This window comes from Mauremys mutica, chromosome 10 (genome assembly GCF_020497125.1).
Source record: "Mauremys mutica isolate MM-2020 ecotype Southern chromosome 10, ASM2049712v1, whole genome shotgun sequence".
Classification (NCBI taxonomy): domain Eukaryota; kingdom Metazoa; phylum Chordata; order Testudines; family Geoemydidae; genus Mauremys; species Mauremys mutica.
This window is the reverse complement of record NC_059081.1, coordinates 10,301,247-10,322,607: the sequence shown is the minus strand read 5'-3', so window position 1 is coordinate 10,322,607 and position 21,361 is coordinate 10,301,247. Positions and strand designations below refer to the sequence as shown.

Genomic DNA, 21,361 nt, shown 5'->3' with positions numbered 1-21,361 from the left:
CAAATTTGTAAAACCTGTATCACTTGGGAAACATCACTTCCAGCCCCGGGGCATCTTCAGTTGTATCCAGAGTGTGGCTGCATTGAACCATAAAATGAACAAGTGCTACCATCTGAGGGTGCTAAAGGAGTTAGCGGCTGTGATTGCAGAGCCATTGGCCATTATCTTTGAAAACTCATGGCGATCGGGGGAGGTCCCGGATGACTGGAAAAAGGCTAATGTAGTGCCCGTCTTTAAAAAAGGGAAGGAGGAGGATCCGGGGACCTACAGGCCAGTCAGCCTCACCTCAGTCCCTGGAAAAATCATGGAGCAGGTCCTAAAGGAATCCATTCTGAAGCACTTAGGGGAGAGGAAAGTGATCAGGAACAGTCAGCATGGATTCACCAAGGGCAAGTCATGCCTGACTAACCTAATTGCCTTCTATGATGAGATAACCGACTCTGTGGATGAGGGGAAAGCAGTGGACGTGTTATTCCTTGACTTTAGCAAAGCTTTTGATATGGTCTCCCACAGTATTCTTGCCAGCAAGTTAAAGAAGTATGGGCTGGATCAGGGGTCCCCAATGCACCCGCGGGGGCATCTAAATGCGCCCGCATCCTGGTTGGCGGTGGAGCATCCGCTGAAATGCCGCTGAATTTCTGTGGCATTTCGGCGGTGATGCCTCTCGATGACGTCACTTGCCGCCGACATGTGGCGTTATTGAGAGGCGTCGCCGCCGAAATGCCGCAGAAATTCGGCGGCATTTTGGCGGGTGCTCCACCGCCGCCACGGACGCCAGACGAAAAGGTTGGGGACCACTGGGCTGGATGAATGGACTGTAAGGTGGATAGAAAGCTGGCTAGATCATCGGGCTCAACGGGTAGTGATCAATGGCTCCATGTCTAGTTGGCAGCCGGTATCAAGCGGAGTGCCGCAAGGGTCGGGCCTGGGGCCGGGTTTGTTCAATATCTTCATTAATGATCTGCAGGATGGCATGGACTGCACCCTCAGCAAGTTTGCAGATGACACTAAACTGGGAGAAGTGGTAGATAGGCTAGAGGGTAGGGATAGGATACAGGGGGACCTAGACAAATTAGAGGATTGAGCCAAAAGAAACCTAATGAGGTTCAACAAGGACAAGTGCAGAGTCCTGCACTTAGGAAGAAAGAATCCCATGCACTGCTACAGATTAGGGACGGAGTGGCTTGGCAGCAGTTCTGCAGAAAAGGACCTAGGGGTTACGGTGGACGAAAAGCTGGATATGAATCAACAGTGTGCCCTTGTTGTCAAGAAGGCTAACGGCATTTTGGGCTGTAAAAGTAGGGGCATTGCCAGCAGATCGAGGGACGTGATCATTCCCCTCTATTCGGCATTGGTGAGGCCTCATCTGGAGTATTGTGTCCATTTTTGGGCCCCACACTACAAAAAGGATCTGGAGAAATTGGAAAGAGTCCAGCAGAGGGCAGCAAAAATGATTAGGAGGTTGGAGCACATGACTTATGAGGAAAGGCTGAGGGAACTGGGATTGTTTAGTCTGCAGAAGAGGAGAATGAGGAGGGATTTGATAGCTGCTTTCAACTACCTGAAAGGGGGTTCCAAATAGGATGAATCTAGACTGTTCTCAGTGGTAGCAGATGACAGAACAAGGAGTAATGGTCTCAAGTTGCAGTGAGGGAGGTTTAGGTTGGATATTAGGAAAAACTTTTTCACTAGAACGGTGATGAAGCACTGGAATGGGTTACATAGGGAGGTGGTGGAATCTCCTTCCTTAGCGGTTTTTAAGGTCAGGCTTGACGAAGCCCTGGCTAGGATGATTTAGTTGGGGATTGGTCCTTCTTTGAGCAGGGGGTTGGAGTAGATGACCTCCTGAGGTCCCTTCCAACCCTGATATTCTATGATTCTATACCAGATTATGTTGCATGGGCAGAAATTCATTGCAAACCAGGAAGCTGGGACTGTCAAAGTCCTGGTTTGGGAGTTTATATTCATGTTTGGCATACCTAGGAAGATACAGAATGTCAGATCATAAGTATGGGAGTCTGTCTAAGCTACTTCCTATTGCCATAGTACCTGGGTACCTCACGATCTCTTATCCTCGCAGTCCTCTTTTGAGGTAGGGGGATGCTATTATCCCATTTTTTAGATGGAGAATTGAGGCACAGAGAGACTAAGTGACTTATCCAAGCTCACAGAGGAAGTCTGTGGCAGAGCAGGGTCTTGAACCAAATCTTCAGAGTTCTAGTCTCGTATTTTAACCACTGGATCATCCTTGTCAAGAGATGCTGAGCAGCCACAGATCTCATTGACTTCAACTGGAGTTGTGGGTGCTCGGCGGCTCTGAAAATCAGGTAGTGTGTGCCCACATAGAAATTAAAACACAAACACTTCGTTATCGCCCACAATCTGATGGATAAGTTGAGAGGTTGAATAGCACGTTGACTATCAAGTTAGCAGTAGGGACAAGATGTGCAGTCCTTAGTTCACCTCTGAATCTGATCCAGTATTTCTCTGAGAGTGACTGAGATGAGTTTCTGCCATTTGTTATGATGGCTTACATTCATATCACTCAGCCTCCTGCTGGCTTTGCCTCCTACCAAGTCATCTGTGGCTGAGAAATTACTTTGCCAGTTGAAGTATTCATGGGAATGTGATCAAGCAAAGAGCATGAGAGTGTGTCTGATTATATTGCTTGTAGGAGGGTATCTGAAATCTGTTGCAGAAGCTGGAAGAAAACTCAGAAAAGCAAATAACCTCCACTCTTACCATGTTAAGTTTATTGAGGAACAAAAGAAATGGTCTGATTTAAAAGCCGCATCCCAGTGTTAGAAAATAAAGAAGTCTGGTAATGTGCGAAAGAAGGACCCTCCTTCAAAATGTACAGAGAAATTCAAAAGGCCATTGAAATTTTTTAAAGAAACTGCCTGATCTTCTGTATGAGAGAGAACATGGCAAAGTGTGAGAAATATATGAGTAGACATTACTGCTGGTTAAAACCTTAATTAGGGGTGCACAGAGTTTCTTTACACGGGGAACAAACGTGATTTAAAGTGGCAGGCATTAATCCATAGAGCTTTACATGGGTTGATCCTCAGGTAGTTCAGAGGTAGACTTACCTCTCATATTAGAGAGACAAGGTGGCTGAGGTAATATCTTTTATTGTACCAACTTCTGTTGGTGAATGACACAAGCTTTTGAGATACATGGGCTTACCTCTTATATGGTATTTTGCTAGCTGGAATTTGCTCATGCACTTCAGATAGCAGCTCCTAGGTTACATGTGAAGGTACTAGAAACCTTCCAGGGGAGAGGTCCCAAGAGTCTGAATTTGCTTACTTCACGTCATGCTCCAAGTCTTAGCAGTCTCTCTGGCTATCTGTTGAGAAGGAGGAGACAGAAGACATTTTTTTTTTTAATTTGTGGCTTCTGGGATCTTTGAACACTGGCCCAGTTTGCTCAGTGTATATTTTTTTTTCTGTGTAAAGTTTGTACATTTACCTAGCGTTCAGCATGGGCATTTTGATTGCCTGAGAATAAATAGAACATAGAATCAAACGAACAGATTTAGGTTGCTGGTGCTAGCCAGTGCACACAAGCAGTTGCTGCTGTAATTGAGCAAATAAGAGGTGGTGTTCCAGGAGTTGAAGCTGTGACAATGGGCATTTTAGCCCATTTTTTCCTTTTGTTAGCAATGGAAACAAATGTTCTTCGATTATAACTTCAGGGTGGCACCAACTGCATTTCTGCCAAATAGCCTGTTTAATCGGGTACCTAATCTTATAACCTCCCATCACCATGGTATCCACACATGAGGGTCTCAGTTAGCTCAAGACATAGTCTCACAGACGGCACTGTGTGAAAGACCATCTCAGCACAATGTGAGTTCTATGAAAATCATCCTAACCTCACAAGTGAGGGCTAGATTGCAAATGTGCCGTACACGTCAGATGAATGTCAGTGATACCCCATCACAAAATAAATCACCCATGAGAGAGACTTGCTTCTAATAGCCCATACAGAATAATTAAGTTAAAAAATTATGTTCCAGAGACTTGGATATAAGCAAACACCAGGTCATGATCTTTTTCTGAAAGCTCTAGAGCAGTGGTTTTCAACCTGAGGATCCACAGACTATGTCTAAGGGGTCTGTGAAAGGTGACTATGAAAATTAAGTTTTCTGTTTTTTTATCAAATTATGTGACTACCCCCACCTACAGGTCAAAACCCAGAAGCCCACAGTTTAGTGCCCTTTCTCACACTGCGTCAAATGCTGTGCCAAGCCTGTGCAACATTTAATGTTGAATTCTGTTCAGTCAATTTTCAGTCTAAGACTTCTATGATAGGGGCCTGTGGACCCCAGGTTAAATTTCCAAAGGGGTCCGCATCTCCATTCAAAATTTGTTTGGGGTCCATGAATGAAAAAAGATTGAAAACCACTGCTTTAGAGGATGGCCAACTGAATGATCCCTGGGAGGAAGGAGCAGCACAACAGTAGCCGTTGTGCTTGTTTAAGGCAGCGTCTGACATTAATTACACTGATATGCCTAGCACAAACTTCAACCCAACACACGTAAGGCTGACGGAACGGCTTCCCATTGAGAAAAACATACCCCAGCAATTGGCTAACCCAGGTTTCTTTCTAATGCACTCCTCTCAGGACCACTGCGTGGCGCTGCAGAGCAGTTTTTAACCTTGTGTTAATGGAGTTGTTACCTTTGGCTGTGGTGCAAGGTTTGTGAGATAGCAGTTTTATATGGATAGTTCAACCTAAAGTGATTCTTTCTCCATCTGCTTAAAGTTTCTGTGCAGTTCAAAGGGCATAAGGAACTCAGCAGGAGCAGAGAAAGTGGGTTGGTCAGCAGTGAACCGGCATCACCAGCCCCGCACGCCTTCATTTGCATATAAAGAACATAGAGATCATCTGGAGTTTTAGGGGAAACCAGAAACCTATTTGGGCTAAGTGATGATGTTTAAGGAGGTGGGAGGGACTACCAATAAAGATGTGAATGATGTAAACACCTAAGAGGAATTATTTAAGATGGCACAACAGAGTGTAACTAAAAGTAATGGGGTGATAGTAAGAAAGACTTGCTGCCAGTGAGATGCATTAGGGTGTGGAATAGGCTCCCTAGGAAAGTAGTCAAAGTTGAATTTATTACAGCTTGCTTGGGCAATGCGTGGGAGAATATTGTGACCTGTCAGAGGGATGGACTAGATAACCTAATAACCAGAGCTGGTCAGGGAAAAGTATCATGGAAGTTTTTGTGATTCTTCTTTCTTTCTCTCTCTCTCTCTCTCTCCCCCCCCCACCCCCGGGCCAAATATGAGATGGGTGGGGGGGGGGGGGGCGGGATTCAGCCAGTTCTGTAGTTGTGTGAAAAAGAGGGTGGAAATTCCACTAACAATTTCATTGAAATGTTCCCTATTTTGTTTTTCATTCATTGCTACTGCTAAGGCATATCCACACCGAATTTCTGTGCTATTCTGATTTCTCAAAATACCATTTTTATCCTTGTATTTTTGTTCAGAAGTGGCATGCACACTGTTACCTTCTACTAGACAGAATCAGAACTGCTCAACTGCATGTTATAAGCCCTACACTGCTTCAGCTGATGGCAATTCTCCCATGGCTGGTCAGGGGCCTGTGTTTTTGGAGTCAGAAGAATCTGAGATTTCACCTTCACTGCCAGTGTGAGGGACCAAATGGCCATGATGAGTGGCACAGTGACAAACATGAAGTCCTAGTGGGCTCCTTTCTTAATTGAGACAGCTGATTAATCGGAATGATATGCTGCCTACAAGACAATCCCTGCTAAGGGAACTCTACAGTAGCTCTGACTAGATTCATCACAGAGAAACGTTGCTAAGGAAAAAGCAGTTGCTCAGAGAGTAACTGCATCGTATTACTGTGTGCCATTTAGTACAGTTCTCTGCTGAGCAACTATTGATTTTTAAGAAAGAATGATGTTCCAGACAAGTTTTTCTTCAATAGAAACAAAATTACTGGCCGATGAGATTACAAGCTGCAAGGGAGATGTTGGCAGATCAACTTTTCTCCAGCATCCATGCACTGGGCCCTGTAAATGAATCAGTAGAGTAGTGTTTGCATCACTTGATGAAGCAGGTATGTAATCAGCCCCTTCTGAGTAAGAAGCCTGGAATCATCTGTCAGTGTTCTGGGCTTCTTCAGATGACAACTTCAGAGGTGTACATAGCCCTCTTAGAAGTGCAAACCACATCTGGGCCTCACTGGGGACATTGTGGGCCAGACTAGCATGAGATTTGGCTGTCAGGACACCTGTGTATTAATTCTGATTCTGTTGCTGTCTTGCTGCGTGCTCTTGGGCAGGTCATTAACCTTTCTGTGGCTCCTTTTCTTCCATGTGCAAAAGGGGCTGTGACACATGACTAAGTTATGTTTGCCGTGTGCTATAGAAGTACAAAGTATTCTTTAGGCCTATAGCTCCACAATGTAAGGGACTAGGGCATAGGCCGTTTGGCTTAGCAGTCACAGCTGGGCTCAGGTCCCACCAGGGACAGTAGTCATCGAGCAGGGATTTGGAGGAATCGCAAGACCCAGGTCCTGTAAGCAACAGTCAGGGTCAGAGTCAGGCCAGGGTTGGAGACCAGAGATCAGAGGCAGTACCCAGCTGGAATCAGGAGGCAAGAATCAGGGTCAGAGTCATTCTGGAGTTGGAGACTGAAGATCAGGAGATCAAACAAAGTCTGGCGTTGCAGCAGGCCGAAATCTGTGTGGCTGCCTAGACAACTTCCTGGGGTTAAATAGGACGCTTGGCCAGTCAGAGGGCCACAAGGTACCATCATGCTGAGTCTCTTGGGTGATACTTCCTATGGCGCCTACTCTCCAAAGTGATCCCTGGCCATGTCTCTGCATGGCATCCTGTTGATACCATGGGAATATCAGCTGTCTTGGGCTCTGCAGACCCAGGTTCTAGTCCCCAGATCCTTACAGAGTTGGGCAAAGTCAGGAGTTCCAGCTTCCAGCCTGGCATTCTTAAACTATATGGCTTCTAGCAAAATGCCAAAGCGAGGTGTTAGGATTTGTCTCACACCTCAGTCTGTAGCTTGTCTGCTGTCCCCAGGTTTGGTAACTACTGTAGTATATTATTGTAGCACCTTGGAGCCCCTTTCCTGGTCCAGGACCCCACCAGGGGCGGCTCTACCTTTTTGGCCGCCCCAAGCAGTCATGCGCGGGAGGCGCCCCGGAGCCGCGGGAGCAGCGGACCTCCCACGGGCATGACTGCGGAGGGTCCGCTGGTCGCGTGGCTCGGCTGGACCTCCCGCAGCTGCGGACGGTTCGCAGGTCCGGCGGCTCTGCTTGAGCTGCCGCAGGCATGCCCGCGGGAGGTCCAGCCGAGCCGCGGGACCAGCGAACCGTCCGCAGTCATGCCTGCGGGAGGTCCAGCCGAGCCGCGGGACCAGCGAACCGTCCGCAGTCATGCCTGCGGGAGGTCCAGCCGAGCCGCGGGACCAGCGAACCGTCCGCAGTCATGCCTGCGGGAGGTCCAGCCGAGCCGCGGGACCAGCGAACCGTCCGCAGTCATGCCTGCGGGAGGTCCGGTCGTCCCGGGGCTCCGGTGGACCTCCCGCAGGCATGACTGCGGCAGGTCCGCCAGCCCAGCCTGCCGCCCCCCCCGGGAAAGGGCCGCCCCACGCGCGTGCTTGCCGCGCTGGGTTCTGGAGCCGGCCCTGGACCCCACTATGCCAGGTGTTGTATAAATACAGAAAATTCCTTCCCAAAGTTACACTGATATACCTGAAGTCTCTAGTTTCTCAGAGCACATGTCAGAATGCTTATAAGCCAGAGCTGGCTTTAAACTTCCCTCATCTAGGAGGATTAGTCTGTATCAGTGAGTTGGGTGGCCCCAAAAGGAGAGAATGACACATCTCACTCTCTCCACCTCCACATTCCTCCCACCACAAGCCATGCTTTTAATTGTGAATTAACATTATCTGCCTCTGTGCATCCCAATTAGCCACCAGCACAGAGGTCATTCTGAAGCATAGCTGAGTTACTCTGGTTTCGAGTAAGACGGTAAATACAAATGGAAACAAGATGTGAAAATGAACTACCCATTTAAAATTAATGGAAGCCTGACTCTCCGTTCTCTGGCACCATTTTAAACTGGTATAACACCACTGACTCTGCTCAAGCTGCTCCTGATTTATAGCAGCATAAGTGAGCTCTGGGTCAGGATTTCTTTTCATTAGAAGGAAGATTTATTTTAATCCGTAGGCATCGTGCTGACAGACTTGGTGACTGAAAAAAGAGAGGGCTTTGTAGAGAGCAGAGTACACATCTGTTTGTAGACTGGTGTGCCTGAAAGTATATTGTAAAATACTTATAAACCCTCTAGAGGAGATCTCGGCTTTTGTTCCAGATCATGTTAAATGGCGTCTCATTAGAAATGTCCAGTTTCTCTTCCAGCTGCATTGCTCAGTGCTTTGGAGACAACGCCACTTTGCCCTCCATACAATTCTTTCAAGGCAAGGCAGTTTTGGAGGGAGAATATAGTAACGTGTTATAAAGTTCAGCCAGGGTGCGCTTGGCCAAGTGAGGTGGCTACTCAGTAAGCAGATTTGACTGTGGAATGTTATTGGAAGGAGAATGAAGTGGATATGTTTTTTCCACTCTTTAAGATGCATCAAGACTGTTCCCTTTCTGTAACAGCTCATGCTATGTGGTGGTAGGCACGAGGAGCATGTAGTCATTTTCAGGCCAGCCAATTAATAAATACTTTTATCTATAGGATTTGTACTACAGTGAAGCTCTAAGAAACCTGCAAATAAACAGGATTTGAGTTCAGATTGTGGAGAGCATTCTTGTTCAGAAAAGTACTTAAGCACGTGCCTAGAATTCCATTGATGTGAATAGGATTTAAGCATGGGTTTTTAGTTAAGCATGTGCTTAAGTGCTTTCATGAACTGGGGACTTAGAGCAGAAGCATGATCTTACTACGAATACTTATATTGTCTTGCATGATGGGACTCCAGTCTTGGTTGAGGCTTCTGGGTGCTACCGTAATACAAGAAATAAGAATAGGGGAATTTTTAGAAACGCTTTGGAGGTTGTGAGAAATAAGGATGGTAATAATAATAATAATTAGCATTCATGGTATGTTACAATATATATATAGTACTATTCATCCCAAAGGGTGCCAAAGCACTTTACAAATGATAATCACTTGAACCACCCACCAATGAAATGCAGCCAACTCTGGAGTGAAACAGGCAACTGTTTACCAGTATGAAGCAGCCTTGCCTGGCAGTTTAGGACAGGAATGAAGGGGAGAATTTGGATGGGAAGTGAATACCATCCCATCCCTTTAAATGTATTCATACCGTTGTTTGTTATAGAACTACAGGAGAAAGGTGTTCATAGGATAACTTTGTTGCACCAGACAGTTATTCTTTTGTTTGTTTGGTCTGCTCCAGGTTTGTTTATTTTTTTTTTAAAGTTATTGTAAAAAGGAAATAAAGGAAATAACGGAAATTTGCCCCAAAAAAGAAAAAGGGCCAGGTTCGGGGGGTGGGGGCAATGTACTAAAGTGGAGCTCAGCTCCCCACCCTGTTGTGCAGAGGGGTGCCATACATGGCCTGCCAGAGCATTTCATAAGGCCTTGGGCAGGGCTTGGGCTGACAGCCCTGGGCAGCTCTTTATTTGTGATTTGGGAGAAGGTTGTGTGTTCTTTACTGTTTTTTTTCCCCCCGTGTAACGCTCCCTCACTCACCCCAGAGGAGGGAGGTCCCTGGAGGGCCGCGATAGCCTGTCTCCAGGCCTGTCTCTGTTTACCTGAGTACTGGGCTTGCCGGGGCTCAGGCGGCCAGCAAACAACACACTCTTAAGGGGGCTGGGGCCACTTCTCTTCGGAGTGAGAGCCCCTTGCAGAGGAACGAGCGGGCCCTCCCTACTCCACCGCGTCCCGGCCCAGGGCCGTGGCAGGGGCAGAGTCAGCTGCCCTGGGGTTGGCGGGGATCCAACTGCAACACGCCGATGCTGGGGGTCTGGGCTTTGCAGTCAGCCCTACGGCAGCTGCCACGGGCCACTTCCTGCCTCCCCTGGGGTGGGTACCTCCTGCGTCCAGGCGTTGTCCGGCTCCTCCGAGTAAACAGCAGTGGGCACTCTAGGCCAGTCGTCGTCCGCGTCTGGGGCGTGGACTGGGCTAGGCGGGGGATCTGCCTCGAACTGCTCCAGAACCAGCTGGACGTCCTTCCCCTCTGCAGGTTCCCCCCCGAATGGGCTGCGGGTCTGGTCTTTTATACTTAGGCTCCGCCCTCCCAGGGGCGGGTAATGCTCCCTCACTCACCCCGGAGGAGGGAGGCCCATCTGCCTCACTACGTCCCTGTTTTCTATAATTCCGATGCCTGTTTTATGCACTGATTTCTTTATTTGTTTTTAAACAGACAATACTGTACATCAGGGGCGGGCAAACTTTTTGGCCTGAGGGCCGCATCGGTTTTCGTAAATTGTATGGAGGGCCGGTTAGGGGAGGGGTCGTGGCCCAGCCCCCACCTCCTATCTGCACACACACCCCGGACTCCTCCCCCATCCAACCCCCATCCCCCATTCCCTGACAGCTCCTCTGGGACCCCTGCCCCATCCACCACCACCACCCCCCACTCCCTGTCCCCTGACCACCCCTGGACCTCCGCCACCCCATCCAACCCCTCCTCTAATTCCTGACGGCCTCCCCGGGACGATGGCCCCATCCAACCCCTCTCCTTCTTGACTGCTCCCCCAGGATCCCTGCCCCCATTCAACCCCCTGTTCCTCCCCCAACCACTATCCACACCCCCATCCGCTGCCCACCACCCTGAACTCCTCTGCCCCCTATCCAACCCCTTCTGCTCCCTGTCCCCTTACTGCACTGCCTGGAGCACTGGTGGCTGGCGGTGCTACAGCCGCGCCACCCGGCTGGAGCCAGGTCACGCTGTTGCCACCGCACAGCACAGAGCACCGGGTCAGGCCCAGCTCTGCAGCTGCCCTGCCCCAGGAGCTCACAGCCCCACTGCCCAGAGCATTGCGCCGCTGGCAGCGCAAGCGAGCTGAGGCTGCGGGTGAGGGGGAAGAGCGGGGGCGAGCCACCGGCACCGGAAACGGGGGAGAACCAGGGAGCCATGCCCGCCCCCGCATACCCGGTCCCTGCCTGTCCCCGCCCGCCCGCCCGGCCCCGCATACCTGGTCCCGGCTCGCCTGTCGCCCGCCCGCCCGACTCCGCCTCGCCGCCTGCCCGCCCGCCCGGACCCGCATACCTGGTCCCGGCTCGCCTGCCGCCCGCCCGCCCGGCTACGCCTCGCCGCCCGCCCGTCCGCCGGCTCCGCTTCACCGCCTGCCCGCCCCCGCATACCCGGTCCCTGCCTGTCCCCCGTCCCCGCATACCTGGTCCCTGCCCCACCTACCTGGTCCCGGCTTCTCCTGCCGCCCGCCCGTCCGCCCGCCCCCGCATACCCGGTCCCTGCCTGTCCCCGCCCGCCCGCCCGCCGTCGAGATAACAGGGTTTAACTGTATTTTCAGAATTTGCTGCGGGCCAATAAAAACTGACCCGCGGGCCGCAGTTGGCCCGCGGGCCGTAGTTTGGACACCCCTGCTGTACATAGATTGTTTCTATCTAAATACATACCAAACAGGCTGAACTTAAAATATAAATCAATACACATGACTTTAAATCTTAATAAAATATGTAGAGTCTGTGTGGCCAACACAAGGTTGCGCTTAGGTTTATGTGACCCTCCTGTGCAATAAGGTTAGGCACCTCTGCTGTTATGTAAAGGCCTGGTGCACTTGGGTATTCCTCAATTCTACACCTCCAGCTGATTTAAACTCCAGTTCAGCAAGTTACTTAAACAGCCATATGACTTTAAGCACGTGTCCCAGTGAAGTCAATGTGGGAGCATTTTGAGTTACCTTTTTAAAGTACTTTTTTAAATAGGGGCCTTAAATTACAGTTCTAACTCTTAAAAGTGACTGTGTAGAAATGGTGCCTTCTTACTCAGTAGATCTTCTCCCTGGGCATATTCAGAGTCACATTTGCTGAATATAGTGAGTAAAATACATTTTTGCTGCTTTTTCCTCCTGTTAGCCCTACAGGGCCAACACAGCTAAGAGCAACTGAGCTGGATTCTATCCCTTCTTGTGCATCACCAACAGAATTGTTAGATTCAATCGGTTACAATTGTGCAAAGCCATTAAAAGACAAAGAATTGAATAGGCATCACTGAGGGCATAATCTGGCCAGCAGAATTTCTATTACGGGTGATGATATGCGAGAAAAAAAGAACTCAGTTTCATCTCAGATGCCATGTTGAGTTTGCCAGGTGAGAAATAAGAAAAAATATATTTGTATTTGTAAATGGGGGCCATTTTTCTCCATGGAAAGATGGCAAACATTTAGGACACCATTCTTAGAGTTGTTTTTGCAGGACAGAGGTATACATTAAATTACTCCTGGGAGAATTCTGCGGCACTGCGCATGTGCATATGTCATGTGCCATGCATATTTTTTATTTTTCTTGCAGAAAATAGCTTCTGCTGAAAATTTGCTTCAGTTCCACCTTTGCCCACCGGAGGGTACTGTGGCGCTAGAACAAAGCAGGGGCTCCCAGCAGAAAATAACTTCTGCAGTTCTGCCTTTTGCCCACCGGAAGGCGGCTGTGGCACTAGAACACAGCAGCTGCTCCTGGCAAGCCCCAGCTCGGATAGGGAAGAGAAAGAGCCTGCCTTCTTCACAGCGCCTGTGACCAGGTCGGGAGATGGACAGTGTGGGGCTGCAGGGGGGAGGGGCAGGGAGAGGGGCTCATAAGCACTAGTGAGGAAGGACAGACTAGGGCAAGGACTGAATGGGAATGGAGGCGCAGGGCCACATGGGAAGAGGGGGAAGGGTGCAGAACTACAGGGGGGGAAGAGGGATGGCTAAGTAGGAACACAGAGACATGGGGACAAGGGCAGATGTGCCTGACTGAATGGGAGAGGCTCGGGGTCAGCCAGGATCTGCATGGGGACGCTCCTTAACAATCCCTCCCCACCCTCCAAAAAACCTGTTCCATACTTCCCCACCAATACCCAACAACCCTTCAGGTTTATACCCAGGGTCCTTCCCAGCAATTACTTCCCTCTCCCTCAGTTCATCCGTTAACCCAGACGCCCCCAAGCCTGTGCACTGCTTCTGAGGGGTGTGGGAAATACGGTTCTGTATTGTAGTTTAAATGAATTCTTACTCAGAGTTCTGTATTAATATGCCTAGTAAGGAATCTATTTGTCAAAAAACATGTCCTGAATTTTTTTGGGGGGTCTATATTGTTACAGACATACTTGCTGACAGGTATTTTGAAATAAATTACCAAAATAATTGAAACTGGTGTGATGATATTGTGTTATTTTCACAAATAAAATTTGCAGAATTTTAAAATATTGTTTGCAAAATTTTTTATTTTTTGGTGCAGAATTCCACCAGGAATAACATTAGTATGAAGAGTCGAGAAGATCATTGTGATAATTGCGTGAACTTTAGTATCCTTGACTGATGGAGGATTGTGTGCCACCTGACCACAGCTCACAGCTGATGCATATGTGCATGCGCCACATAGTGATCTCTACAAAGATAGACTCTGCTTTTCTTTAAACAGACTCTGTTCTTTCTGCAGTTCTTTTGGGTGCAAGGAAAACCATCTCCTTTGAATATGCCTCGTCCTTTAAAAGTTTTTGGTTGAATCTGTTCCACTGTAGGGAAAAAAAAAATCTAATATTAAAAGTTGATCACACAGTCAAACCACCCCCTGTTTCACAGGACTAAAACAAGGAGCTGGAATCTGTGTTATAAGACTTCCAAAATCAATGCATTTAAATAGCATGCTTAACAACAGGATACCAGCTCCGAGCCGGTTATCATGAGAACTCCTTCCTCGGGGTGTTAAGACTTGAGGCCCTGTGACATGCTTTAACACCTTCAGGAGCAGGATTATCTCATGATACCTTACACACTAGAGCTGCATTATTATTTTTGTTAAATTAGTATGCGCTTCCCTAAAGGATCCAAGAAAAATCAGCTGTTGGATCAAAATGTCCAGTTTGAGTAACTTCCATAGCTGTGTGTAACCAAGGGCGAAAGTAAAACACAGGACTTACTGGTACAGAGGCTGGCACCTTGGGCAGAAGGGGCGGGGCCTCGGGCAGAAGGGGCGGGGCTGGGGGGTCAGCATCCCCCAGCCAGCCCATCCGTGCTGCCTGGCCCGCACCTCCCGGGGCTCCAGTGGTGGTTTAAAGGGCCCAGGGCTCCAGCCACTGCTGCCAGGGCCCCGGGCCCTTTTAAATCACCAGCCCCGGGGCAGCTGCTCCTTTTGCCCCTTCTGTCAGTGGCCGGGGAGGGGGCGGTGAGGGGGGGAAACGATGTTAAAGCGCTGCCGCAGCAGCACTTTAAGCAGGATCCTTAAAGCGCTGCCATGGCAGCGCTTTAAAGTTAGCTGGGTATAGGCCGGTACTGGCCACTGTACCAGCCCGTACAGCCTTACTTTCACCCCTGTGTGTAACCCTCGTGCCATGGGTCTGTGAAACAGAGCTCATTGCAGGGCGTAGTATTTGTGAAAGGGCTTCTCTTCACAGCGTGGCAACGTGCACTACAACAATGCGATTTCTAAGCACACTAACTTGTTGTGCACTAGCTGGTCTGTGTAGACTCTGCTGGTTTTCACTAAAATTTCCCTAGCATGCTTTAACATAATGCTGTTTGAAACAGCACTGCAATACAGTGCACTGGGGAACTTCTAGTGTTCATGCAGCCTCCTGATGCGGACCGCTTAGTGCACAACGTGTTAGTGTGCTTTCGGAATCACACCTCTGTAGTGCGCATTGCTCCACAGTGCAGACAAGCCCTAAGTCTGTAGCTGATGAGAAACAGTTTAATAACAGAGTATCTGGGAGGTTATGCAGCTTTAAGAGAAGGGAAAGATGTTTTCAACGCACAAAAGAACTGCTGGATTTGGGGAGATGCTCTTAAGTGAGAACTTGGAAAGATACATTGGACACATTTTGCTAATAATACCTAGCTCTTTTCATCAGTAGGTGAACAGAGTTGAGTAGATTTCAAAGCTCTGTGCAAAGGAGGTCAGTGTCATTATCCCCATGCTACAGATGGAGAAACTGAGGCAGAGAGAGGGAAGTGGCTTCCCCAAGGTCACTCCACAGGCCAGTGGCAGAGCTGGTACTAGAACCCAAGTTTCCAGAATCCCAGTCTAGTGCTTTGTTAGGCCACACTGCCTAAATACTTCTCAGGAAATCATTCATTTAGTATTGTCTGTGACATGCTTTGATGAGGGATCATTTAAGAGTCTCATGCTCCTCTATGTTGGTTATTCCTGTGCAGGTGAGTGGAAGGGACCATTGTGATCATCTAATCTGACCTCCTGTATAACACAGGCCATACAGCTTCCCCAAAATAAATGACATATATTTTAGAAAAACATCCAATATTGATTTTAAAAATTGTCAATGATGGAGAATCTGTCACGGCCCTTGATAAATTGTTCCAGTGGTTAATTACCGTGTCAAAAAGTTGTGCCTCATTTCCAGTCTGAATTGTCTAGCTTCAGCTTCCAGCCTCTAGATCACACTATATCTTTCTCCATTTATTATATTTATGAATTAACTATATTGAATGTATTCATTAGACATGGGTGGAAATGTGAATGCATTAAGTCAAGGTTATTAAGCATAAACACCTTCATAACACAAATGATTGTTTCCTTTTTTCGGTAATCTGTGACTCTTTCTTCTAGCTCTTCACAGATCATGAACGTGTCGTGGGGATGCCTAGGCCCTTTGCTTCCGATAGCCATCTGGCCATCCCCTTGGCCCCTTTAGCTCTTGGCAGCAAGAACTATCATGTCAGGACCTGCCTCTGCCCCAGAATCCTCTTTGTTTGGGAAGCTTCTACATCATGGCTTGGGTGTGGGGGCCTGGGGAGTTTCCACACGGACCACAGGTTCAGGCCACAGTCCCTTGCACTGATTTCGCTGCAAGTTTTGTGTGTGTGGAGAACACCTAGCAGAATGCAGCTGCCCTTTTCCCTGCTCTTCTGAGACCAGGGCTGCAGATTCCATCTCCTTCCCACTCCCAGAAGCAAACAGGAGTGTAGCAGCATAGGCCTTGGGCCAGCTGAAGATTTTGAATCAAGCCCCTGGTCGTTCAGGTTTCTTTGTACATCTCCATTACAGGCTTTGGAAAGTTTGGCTACAAATTGGCTCCGAGTTTTGTTACAAAGTTCAGGACAGGACAGGCAAAGGGAGGTAATTGTCCATATGTGTTTGCCAGTGCTGAGGTCTCAGCAGGAGTATCATGTCCAGTTTTGGGTGCCGCACTTTCAGAAAGATGTGGACAAATTGGAGAGAATCCAGAGGAGAAATGATAAGGTTTAGAAAACCAGACCTATGAGGAAATCTTAAAACAAAAACCCTGGATATATTTTGTCTTGAGAAAAGAGTGGAGGGGACCGGATAACACTCTTCAGATACGTTAAGGGCTGTTATAAAGAGGATGGGGAGCAATTGTTCATCTCCACTGATGGTAGGAGAAGTTGTTATCGGCTTACTCTGCAGCAAGGGAGATTGAGGTTAAAGATTAAGAAAATCTTTCTGACTATAAGGACAGTGAAGCACTGGACTAGCCTTCCAAGAGAGGTTGTGGAATCCCCCTCATCAGAGGTTTTGAAGAACAGGTTGAACAAACCCGTCAGTTATGGTTTAGGTTTAGTTGGTCCTGTCTTAGTGCCAGGGCCTGGACTAGGTGACCTTTAGAGGTCCAGTCCAGCCCTACATTTCTGTGAAACAAGAGGCACCATTTTAGCATTTTTTTGTTCTTTTGGTGGATCTTGGAAAGCCTGGCTGCCTGTATAAATGCATAACCATACATTTTAGCCGAACGTATCTGATTTTCCCTCACTTTCTTCTCCCCCGCCCTTCCTTTTTAAAAAAGTTCTCTTGAATCTAACAACTTTTTTTATTTCTTCTTTCTCGTGCAGGAACTACCTCTTCAGACTTAGTCTACACAACGTTTCTCTTATCCAGGTACGTCTGTTCATTCTTTACCCAATCGTTTTGCTTGACTCGTTAATGAACGTGCTGCTGGAATGGCTTGGTGTATGCTGTCAGTATGCATTCAGAGTGGCAGAGGGAAGAATTAGACTGTTTGTTCTCACTGAGAAGATAATGCTAAAGGGGAGGGCATTCCACTGCTTGGCCATTTGCATAGCACTTCCTTGCTCTCCATTCTTGAGTGTTTTTGGTGGTGATGGGATGAGTGGGTGCTGAAAATATGACATCTTAAAGAAACAAAGCAGGTAGCATGACTGATAACTGGTGCAGCTTAAATAAAACCATACAAAGAAATCCTTGGCTCTCCTTAGTGCAGAGGTCAGCAGCTTGCAGGGATGGCTTTAATAGTTCTTGTCCATCACCACTCTCTGCTTTTGTTGTGCCCGTGGGAGCATGGAATGCTGAGGAGCTGAATGTGTTACTAAAACAAGATAGGACTTGCGGGCGTTCAGAGGCACAGCTGGTTGTAAATGTGTGTCACCCACCACCCAATGGTAGAAGAGGAGGCTTGTCTGCACTGGACTGAAAAGGCTTACAAAACAGCCAATGGGATGAGCAAGATTTTTCCCCTCTCCAGCTTGAATCTGGAACTGAAAGGTGCAGCAAAAATTAATTATTAATTAATTAAAGGTAACAGAGTGTCAATAACAAATATGCTGGGGGTATAGATTGTTGTTTTCTGTAAGCACCAAAAGATGTGCCTTGCTCTTGTTAGACAGATCAAAATGGGGGCAAAAGACTTTAGAGTCCAATGCCTCATTATGGCGTCTCACTCCGTGCAGGTGCCTGAGTGATGCCCTGTTGACTTCCAAGGCGCCCTTGCCCACGTAGAGTCTGGCTAAAATGCTCTGACCAATGGGCAGTATTCAGCATGGCTGAGCAAAGCACCTGCCACACCCTGTTTCCTTGCATGAGAGTCTCTTGACATTAAGCGTGGATGGAGGGCAGCATAGCTATTTAGCAGTCAGACACTTAATTCCCGTGCATCTTCCTTTTTTATTCTATGAAGTACAAGTGACAGTGGAACGAATTCTAAAAGTTGACCTCATGTAACAGAACTTTCCTTTTCAAGGATGGTAGGTTAAGTGTGCCAGGAGAATTCCAATGGGACATAGAAGAGATGGGAGCCTAGTGGTGGTGGTGAAATAGTGTTTCTCTGTACGTGCTGATTCTCAGAGGGGCTATCACAGCTGCCTGTTCTGGTTACCCCCTGGGGTCCCCTACATCCTGACCTGGTTGAGAGTCTCCTGGGGGCAGTGCTGCAGTGGGGCTTCAACAATGGCTAGAGCTTTGTGCAGGCTTTCTGCACTGGGGTAAGTGTCTTCCACAATGGCCTACATGCTACACTGCCTAAAATTGAAAGCCCTCCTGTATGTAAGTGGAGGATGTGGTGGGATCTCCGATTAACATAATGTGCTTAGTTTGTTCCTGCTTTCTGGGTGTATCCGGCCATTTCTACAAACCTCTTTGCATGACAATGAGAGCATGGAATTATGCGGACACACGTGTTGGGAATGATGGAAATGATTGTTTCCAGACCTAGTGGTTGCCTAAGTAGCTATTTGGCTTGTATCCGTGAAGCACATAATGCTGCTCAGAGAACACCCCACCCCTCCATATACACCATTTTGAAGAAAAGAATAGAAAATCAAGTCGAGAAATTAAGGGGATTCAGTTCAGTTGAACTGAATTAAGTTCAGTTCAATAGAAGGGCCAGGGAGGCAGGCAGAGTTTAGAAAATAACAAAATGGAGACTGTTTTGTATTGAAGTGTTAGCAGCTCTTTTTAAAATATAATCCAGATCCTACAGTTCGACATATATTGGGAGGGTCTTTTCTCCCACCAGTGGATCTGATTCACTTCTCATTAGAATCCATGTTGCAGGCTGCCAGTGGCACCAAATCTGCCTGAAAGTGGGGATAACATGGTGCAAGTCCCCACCCCACCCCTGCTTTGCTGAAGTTGAACTGGGCAGCTCTGCCCACCGAGTAGAAACTGTGTGCTGAGTCAGGGGCAGAGCCAGGACAGGCAGAAGAGACCCTGATTCAATGCATCTTCTAAGCTAGCCTTTAATGGATCCAATTGAATACTAGCCTGAGCTTACAGCTGCCTTCCCTGCCACCCACCATGGCCACAGCTGACTGTGGGTAAAGGGTGAGTGTAAATGTCAGTCACTCTGCACCCACAGACAAGAGTCAAGTCCCTCAGTGCTTTTGCCATGAAGGAGGCTAATCTTAGTAGTGGTTTTTTGTTGTTGTTTTTTTTCCCAATGAGCCTGGCAACACTGGAGCAATATCCTAGTGACACTGTTACCTGGTGCACTGACTTGGGTGCTTGAAAATCTCTCTCCTTCTGTAATGTTGTAGATTTAGTGGCTAACTCTGACTAATGCATCCACCCTGCACCGTCTTTTCTCGAATCAGAAAATGAACATTTCCTACTGTTGAACAGGTGACAAAGTCACTCATATACGTTACATTATTCACTGTTTTGATTCAGAGGAAATTCTCATGCCCTTGAAAATTCTGTAGTTACCATTAGAGCCTTGCGCGGATACAAATTTATATCTGCGGATGTGGATATCCGTGAATATAAAATTGTATCCGTGCAGGGCTCTAGCTACTATTTCACAAGGCTAGAGTAAACCACCTTGATGCTGTTTGGTTTGGAAACTTGAAGGCCTTCTGGGACTTTGGTTTCTCTCTTTCCACGTAGCTGGATTTTCAGTTTGCTGACAGCTCTGAAAAATAGCAAAAAACAAACATTAAAATTGTTTCAACCCGAACTGAACACACAAAATCCAAAGAATTTGAGTTAATAGAAAAACTTGAAATTTTGTTTTGTTTTGTGTCAAAACAAACTGCTTGGTGTATTTTCTGGGCACATTTTACCATAAAAGCAAAGGAAATGAAATAAAATAGCCAAAGGAGGCAGTGGCATTGCTGCTACTGTCTTCCTTCTGACCACTGTAGTCCAGTGGTTGAGGCACTCAGCTGGGATGTGAGAAATCTGGGTTCAATTCCCCACTCTGCTGCTTGTGGAACAGGGATTTAAACTTGGGTTTTCCACATTGTGGGGGAAGCACCCTAGCAGTTGGGCTATAGTTTGCTGTGGGTTTCTCTGTCTCTCCCATTGAAGCTGTTCCATTCTGGACACACATCTACGTAAAAAGTGGAGCAGGGATTTGAACTTGATTCTCCCATAAGGCATTTTTCAGTGAATAAACTATTTGCTGGAGGAAAAAATTGCCCAGCTCTATCCCATACAGCATTGCAATGAATGCTTGTAAGCTCCCAGCACAACAACAAAAATGTGCTATACTGACATGAGGTTCAACCCATTTTAAACTGGAATTGAACATTACCCCCCAATACATAAAATATGGAGCTAGGATCTTGAAATTACAATTACAAAGACAAACTATAACAAATGTCTTGCCCATATGATGAAAACTTGTTTCTCATCCTTGTTTTCTGGGAGCACATTACTGGTGTTGTTTGAGCAATGAAAGATGTCTCAGCATCCTATTTCCTGATAAATAGGATAGGATTTTGGTGGCGGGTTGGGCATGGGTATGGGAAGGTTTTTGTGGAGTGTGTTTCAAGGCGATGAGTGCAGGAGGATGCTGGGGGGGCACTTTGGGGAGGTGAGGGTAAAATATGGCAGGCTTCGGTGGGGAGGAGAACATGTGAGTCTTTGGGAGCTTTTCCTCTGTGTTCACTCTCAGCTCTTTATCCTCCTGTCCCTTCGCCAGAGTAAGTTGCTTTGCTCCCCTCTGTCCTGCCAGGATCCAAGGTTCACTTCTGGTTCAGGGGAGGCTTTAGATTTTCATTTGAAGTTAAACATTCCCTTCCCCTGTTTGGCCCTCCAACAGCTGCAGCACCGGGCCTGTGCTTGAGAACCAGGGAGCAAAGTGGATTAGAAAGGGGAAACTATTCTTGTCCTACCTAAGCTGAGAGAAATGAAAAATGTGAACAGTCTGTGCTAATGGCCAACAGTGAGCTGGGGCCAAGATATTGCAGGAATCACTAATGATTTTGGGTGTCTCAATGTTTTAGTGCCTATCTTAATGAGGCTGAACTTCCAGGGGACAAGTTCAAGACTTTCTGAAAATCAGTCCCTTTCAGGTACCTCAAGTTGGATACCTAAAAAGATTAGTCACTATTGAAAATCTTGTTGATTTTTTTTTTTTTTAAATTCTGGCAAAACTCTGGAAATTCACCTTTAAAACATACAGTTTTTTAAAAAAAATCTGCTAATGTCCCTTTAAAATGAAATCCAT

General features: G+C 47.4%; 1 protein-coding gene across 8 annotated transcripts in view; it reads left to right on the top strand.

Annotated features, from left to right (window-relative positions):
- The window catches only part of SEMA5B (semaphorin 5B), a 343,951-nt gene that overhangs the window by 193,484 nt on the left and 129,106 nt on the right, over nucleotides 1–21,361 (top strand). For all 8 annotated transcript variants that reach the window (XM_045032975.1, XM_045032976.1, XM_045032982.1 and 5 more), the window contains one exon: nucleotides 17,007–17,052. In XM_045032975.1, coding sequence (XP_044888910.1) covers nucleotides 17,007–17,052 — 46 coding nt within the window. The remainder of the gene's footprint in view (nucleotides 1–17,006; nucleotides 17,053–21,361) is intronic.